The 6,842-nt window shown below is 37.1% G+C and overlaps 2 protein-coding genes across 2 annotated transcripts in view; one reads left to right on the forward strand and one right to left on the reverse strand.

Moving 5' to 3' along the window:
- Window positions 1–999: 999 nt before the first annotated feature.
- On the forward strand, window positions 1,000–5,427 carry LOC108571659 (putative inorganic phosphate cotransporter). The gene is made up of 5 exons (XM_017933753.1): window positions 1,000–1,186; window positions 2,427–3,270; window positions 3,382–3,701; window positions 3,792–4,036; window positions 5,025–5,427. Exons 1-5 carry the CDS (start codon window positions 1,153–1,155, stop codon window positions 5,172–5,174), a joined length of 1,593 nt encoding a protein of 530 aa, XP_017789242.1. The 5' UTR covers window positions 1,000–1,152; the 3' UTR covers window positions 5,175–5,427.
- A 728-nt stretch (window positions 5,428–6,155) lies between these two features.
- Window positions 6,156–6,842, reverse strand: part of LOC108571681 (arginyl-tRNA--protein transferase 1) — a 2,809-nt gene continuing 2,122 nt past the window's right edge. Inside the window, exons 6-8 of the mRNA XM_017933784.1 lie at window positions 6,712–6,842; window positions 6,384–6,645; window positions 6,156–6,311 (exon numbers count right to left, since the gene is read on the reverse strand). The exon at window positions 6,712–6,842 is cut by the window's right edge and continues 17 nt beyond it. Of these exons, the coding sequence (XP_017789273.1) occupies window positions 6,156–6,311; window positions 6,384–6,645; window positions 6,712–6,842 (549 nt within the window). The remainder of the gene's footprint in view (window positions 6,312–6,383; window positions 6,646–6,711) is intronic.

Raw genomic sequence — 6,842 nt, forward strand, 5'->3', positions numbered from 1 at the left:
ACCATTGCCCGTAGAACAAAACGTATCACTGAACGTCATCAATTGATTAAATACATGCATATAGAAATATATATATACATATATAAACGAGCAATCCAGTTTTGTTACGCCGCCGAAATACGTCGTAACATAACGGAAGAAGAATTTGACACAGAAATTCTGTGGTAGGAGCACGAATTCGTGGTGCAACCTCCCGTAGCGGTGGAATTACGTAAAACCCCGGCAAATTATTGAAAATTAAGGAAGCCGCGTTTGCGATGTCAAATCAGAGTCGCACAAAACAACACGCGACAACGACAGAGTACTCTCGCGTTTATGATCCGTATAGAGGAAGTTTATGAAGTACAAATAGAAGGTTAAGCGGGTAACGGAAATTGTAAAAAAAAAAAGAAAAATGAGACCATCACAGTAGAAATATAGATTAACAAAGTAAACAGGTTGCAGAAATGTTCAAATTTTTTAATTTCTAAATTAATAACTCTGTCTGAGAACAAATATACCTAGAAAATTGAATATCTACAAAAACGACTAATTTGTAAAGGCTCATTTTTATTAAAAATTTCTTGCTGCTTCTAAGCATTTCCTTCCTAAATTTTTATATACAGTCTATATATATTCTCACAATTGAAAAACATTTTTCATTGCAGTAAAGAACTCATTAATCATTTTCATAAATTTTAGTGCAAACATCAGCAAAAACGGTTGTATAATTAGTATTTTATCCCAACAGCATACGCATGGCATTTGTTTGCGGCAGAACGAATACATATTCAGCAGTTTTGCAACAAAAATCGCTGCGGGATACCCTGGGTTCTGCGTATCTCGAGAAAATGGTTATGGTCAAGCCAGCAGGGGTGGTTAGATCCTCGAAATTCGGTGTCCTTTCCCGTTGTCCCATGGAAGGGATGTACCTGGCTTCCCCACTTACTCTCACCTGCCGACCATTTAAATAGCCAGGCTGGATAACCGATGTCATCAGTCATTCCATAGTCAGTTTCGGGCGTGTTTCGTTGTTCGTTACGCTTTTCGCGTGATCTGTAATAAGTTGAATTTTTCTTCCTCTCTTCGTGCTTCTGAGCAATGTCTTGAGGAACCTTATCGAAGAGTGACGTTAGCTGGTGCGTGTCCAGTCCTAGCTGCTGAAACTGAAGAATGTACAAGAAGTTGTATATGAAATATTTTCCACGTGAGTGAAATATCTTTCAAATTCTATTTATCTTGCAATAGAAATTAGAAATTCGATTTTCTTTTGAATAATTTTAAACGGTTAAAATTGGAACAACGAGTAATTGGTACCAGAATTGATAGCAGCAACTTGCCGAATTTTCAGCGGCCGTCGACTCAGCCTCTAGACTCCTCGGCATAGTTTTCGAATCAGCCCGTTATTTAACCTTGTTAGACGATGATCACTTAGACTGCTTAGCTAATTTTCTTCCGCGGTAACTCCTGATTTCAACGCAATGAACGTTTATCCTTGTTCCTGTTTGAATTCGAATTTTTTCTTTAATATACATTCCTCGACCTCTTGATGATGTGTTAAGAACGCTCGAAGTCTCTATAGACTAACCCGTTTTTTTTTCTTCCTTTGATATTACATTGAAATCAGCTATTTTCCTGTCGATATGAATTCGTTCGGTCGGTTCGAGTGACCAAAGGGAAACTAACTTCTCGTTCGTAATAGTGCACGGAACGGGAGTAGCATTGGTAATCGAAGCGGTAACAATTTCGTAAATAACAGCATACTGTAACGATAGTTTGTAAATACGGCGGAATGCTTGGAAAGTGGTTGGGAACTTTCTTTGAAAGACACACTGTGTGCTAGGTAATGAGTCTTGTAGGAAAGTTTCTTACAGTGTTGCAGCAATGGCTATTTCTCCCGCGTTCTCCAATATAGAAAGTTACAAAATTCTATATTTTTCTGTTTGTAAAATATTTCACTAAGATCGTTTTATTCCAAAAAAGAAAAACAATGATATTTTCCATTTGCATATCGATAACATGTTATTTCGCACTCATGCGAATGAGTTTAGTTTGAAGTCGAAATAAAACAAATCAGTTTTTGAACGATCGAACAATCATGGTTGGCATGGTGATCTATCAAATTTCCATCAGTTGGTGTTTAGTTAGATAGTTGTCTTCACGTTTTCTTTATTCCTTCTTCTCGCGTGATGTTTATTCTCAAATCTATCTCGGAAAGATGCTCTGGTATATCCGGGTTCTTCAGTAGCTCTGATTCGCTATTTTGGAAATTACTGAGTAAGTGAAAAATGTAATGCGCGAATAACGAAATTTGTTGCTCAATATCATGTCGTAATTCATTCTTCATACATCACATATTTTATGGAAAAAAAACATCGCATAAATGAAACAGTGGAAAGCACTGTTCCCCAAGCATCGAACTCACCAAGTATTCTTTCATTTTACAGGATGGATCCCTACGAGAGTACTGATCTGCTTGATGATGTTCACGGCATGTTGGACCAATTACATGTGCCGTTTACAAATGCCAATCCTTGCTGTACCGATGATAAAAGCTCTGCCAGGTAACGCTACCGGAGGTGTGTGCAGGACAGAATCATCTCGGGCTCGTCGTGCACTCGCCTGGTTGGATCCTGGCGCTTGGTTGGAGGATCAAATTCTGGCTGAAAAATTAGAAGCAGCTGAGGCGGTTGTGAATCCAGAGGCACATAATATTCGAGTGCAAAGGGAGACAGAAGCGCGAGAAACTCGCAAATCAGGAGGCAGTATACAGCTGTTTAATGGTCTGCCTTTCGACTGGTCTACCAGCGTTCGAGGGCAGCTGATCGCTGCTTACAGCTATGGGAATGTTCCTGGCAATTTTCTGGGTGGTGTAATGGCTCTGAAGTGGGGAGCGAAGCGTGCGATTCTCTGGACATCAGTGATAGCATGTTTGGTGTCTCTGATCAGTCCTATCCTTGCACAACTCCACTGGGGCGTACTTTTAGTCTCCAGAATAATAATTGGCGTAACTGGTGGTGTGACTTTTCCAGCGTGTCACACTTTGGTCGCGAAATGGGCTCCTCCTGACGAGAAAGCTCGTTTCGTTTGGTCTTTGCTGGGTGGTACATTTGGTACTATTCTAACATATCCTATGGTAGCTGCAATCGCGGAGAAAACGACTTGGGAAAGCGGCTGGTACATCCCTGCGTTGATGATGATGATCTGGATTATTTTCTGGGCTATACTGGCATACGACTCGCCTGAGGAACATCCTGGTATCTCTGAAGAGGAGAAGCAGCTTATCCTAACGTGAGTGTGGAAAAGTTATCTATAAGAGTTTGAAAGTAGGAAGCTGATTACTAGATAAATAGGATAACAGATTACTCTGCATTATTAAAAATTTGTTTAAATAACTTTTAGCGCGCAGGAGGGCACAGTGAGGAGCGAGAAGCCTACGTTCAAAGAAACACCTTTGAAAGAAATATTCACTTCCATTCCGTTCATCAGTTTGGTCCTTTGCCACTTTGGAAATATGTTCCTTCTGTTCTTCTATCAGAACTCGATGATGTTGTATCTTACGAAGGCTCTTGGATTCGAGTTGACCAAGGGAGGAATAGCAGCTGGTCTACCATGGGCTGGAAGAATGATTCTTGGATTTTTCTTTAGCTGGGCCGGTGATATGATGAAAAGGAAACAAATTGTTTCTATTACCATACTTCGTAAGGGCGCTACTATATTCTGTAAGTATTTTCTACTTAAATATACATTTTAATCTAATTTTATCGTGAATGTCTATTATGCAATTAACATTTTATTGTTCTTCTGTTCAGCTCATCTTCTTCCTGGTATCTTCCTCATCCTAGTTGGCTACGTTGGATGCAGATTCGTCCTGGCTAATGTGTTCCTAGTGTTAGCACTTGGTTTCAACGGAGCGGCGAGCATCTCGAATTTATCCAACAATCAGGATCTTTCGCCAAACTTCGCTGGTTTCCTATACGGTATCATGAATACAATTGGTTGTACTTCAGGCATGATCATTTCACCTTTGACAGAAGAGATAGCCGGAAAATATGGGGTAAGTACCTTTCTATTTTTCTCGTGATTCTCTGTGCACCTTCACGGCTTTGCTTTGCATCCGCTTATCAGCTTTACTATGCTATAGTGGTAACAACAACAACAACAGCAGCAGCAGCAGCAATTTCTGTGGATTATCATCCATACGTTATGAATTAATTCCATAAATAATTACATAATTTTTTGTTTGTACACTCATCGTTGCGATAAAGATAGAACGGATATCTTGTTACAGGCTGATCGTAGAGGTGCTCTTGGCATATTCGAGACCTCAGTCCAGCCTTGTACTCTGTTGCATAACTCATAGTACGGGCAGTACTGGGGAATCGTGTGTGCGATGCATCCGAAATGAAACCGCTTTTTCTAACCATTCACAATAATTTCACTTCAGTCGTGCCTAGGATTTCACCTCAATTTACACGCTCTATTTTTATAATCTTACATTATGCCTGCGTGGATGTTCTTAAACGTGTTTCTTAGAAACGATATACATATATAACGCATCGCATGTAATTTTCGTATCATGTGCAGATGTACAAAGTATCAATTAATATGTCAATATCAAGATGCTGCATATTGACGCGAGAAATCGCAAAAGATCTCGTCTAAAAGCTAAACCTACTCACATCCATTCAGATTGTCGTGGTGGTGATGACTCGTGGGTACTACTTGTCTCTATATCATCGAATTTATAGTACGAGAAGTACCCACAAGTCACATCATCCTTTATCCGCTTGCGATGCAGTATCACACGTACACCCATCATCCAATGTGTTTCGTCATTGTCATCGCTCTTAACTACATTGTACACTCGTATGGGTATGTGTATTATGACGTATAATTTGTGTTGCTTACTACATAACGCTTGTGCTTTTACATGTTATATTTTTCATGAATTACTACACACTTTAATAATTTAATAATCATTTCTTAACAATTGTCTTGATTGATATATATGTAATACGTGTTTATTTATTATTTCCTTGTAGAATCCTATTGACAGATGGCAGACGTTGTTCTGGATCGGTTCAGCGGTGTGCATAGTTTGCATGATCATTTTCTTATTCGGCGGAAGCGGAAACATCCAACCATGGAACGAAATTAAACCGCAGAGAGATGAAGAGCGTGCAAGGAATTAATAACTGGTGAAGACTGGAATTTTTGTTGACGTTCTGTGAAACGAAGAAGTTTGAAAAGCTAGTATTAAGGAATAAATTGTGAGTTACACGTTACGAACTTTCACTTCAATGAGAATTAGGATTGTCAATTTTACCGTCAATATTGATCGGGACGTTGACGATGTATTATGTATCGTGAAACGAAGAATAGTGCAAATATATTTTATAGATTTACCACGACACGAACATGTTTTATGTTCGTGAAAATTATAGCGCGACACTCGTTGGTCTTAGAATTTTCCAAGCGACGAATTTTGTACACTACATAAAATTCCTTTATTTTATATACGATTTAGAATGTTACGAAAAATATGATTATTGAACGTTTCGGTATTAAATAAATATATCTAAACAAAATCCAAAATTTACTTTCCACTTTACCTTTTTGTTAAATAGAAGATATTCATTTAGAAAATAAAAATAAAGTTTTAAAAGTACTCATGCGTGAAATTAAAATATAATATTTATTTTCTGATATAATTGAATATCTTATATAACTATCGGTGTCACATTACATAACGCGTACCGTACTTTGATTAAAGTAGAAATTCTTGCTATGTAATTGAGTATACATTATCTTGTCTAAAGATATCAAATTTTTGTATTCTAATTATTGAATAACATTTCGAATTTTTACAATGCTATAATTTTACAAAAAGAGGAAAAAGAATAAGTATTGCAAAGCGTACGCGCAGTATAAAACAGAGTCCACGTTTATTTTATAATACGTTTTATTCGTTTACTATACATTTATAATCACAAATACTTTATTTTAAGATGTTAATTTTTTTTAAATTACACTTACTAGTTAGTCGATGTTATTTCATAAGAATACCTAGTGTCAACGACTTGTCTTTCGGTAAAATAAATGAGTTCATCTCTATACGTAAAAAGGAAATATACCTGGATTAAAATATTTTGCAGACTTAGTAGCTAGCATTTTTAACAACGATAAAGCAACATTCTCTGCGCACACTTCATTCCAATCAAACTAGCATACTCTTTGATCTCATCTTCCTCTTGAGGCGTAACAGTTTGACGGTATTCCTTTTTGTAGATTTCGTAGGGCATCGCAACTTGGCGATACAAAACTAATACCTTAAAGTAAATAAGATTTATTAATTAAAAAAAAAAAACATTTAATTTCGTCAAAATAATTTCGCTTATTACCTTACGAACATCTACTATGCCATCTTCATCGATAGCATCAATATCATCGTTGAATCTACTATATTTTTCTTTATCTAATTTCAATAAACAGGGTTCTATATCGAACCAAGCATAAGTTTCGGGACATAATAGTTTTGACGGCTTTAGTCGTGCCTTGTACCGCATTTTGGGGCATGTGTGTATATAGAATCCCATGTAGTAATACTTCAAATCTTTTGCTACTTTATTGAACTGCCTTGTTAAGTAAACTTCTCGTAGGGAGCTGAATGAGATATATAAGTTAACAATAGTTTATTATACACTGTATGTAATTAAAATTTGTATCAACCTAAATGTTCCTAAAGAGAGATAGGAGTAGGCCGGATCGTAAAAAAAGTAAACGCTGGAAATACAAGACGGTAAAATGTCTATCACTCCAACTGCAATTAATTCATTATCTAACCAATATTGCTCATGAAA

Source organism: Habropoda laboriosa, unplaced genomic scaffold (assembly GCF_001263275.1).
Source record: "Habropoda laboriosa isolate 0110345459 unplaced genomic scaffold, ASM126327v1 scaffold123, whole genome shotgun sequence".
Classification (NCBI taxonomy): domain Eukaryota; kingdom Metazoa; phylum Arthropoda; class Insecta; order Hymenoptera; family Apidae; genus Habropoda; species Habropoda laboriosa.

Bases quoted from the DNA above. Each gene is read 5' to 3' on its own strand.
- LOC108571659 (XM_017933753.1), top strand. From the start codon at position 1,153: ATGTACAAGAAGTTGTATATGAAATATTTTCCAC. The intron at 1,187-2,426 runs GTGAGTGAAATA...TTCATTTTACAG, and splicing joins GTATATGAAATATTTTCCAC to GATGGATCCCTACGAGAGTA. The intron at 3,271-3,381 runs GTGAGTGTGGAA...AATAACTTTTAG, and splicing joins GAGAAGCAGCTTATCCTAAC to CGCGCAGGAGGGCACAGTGA.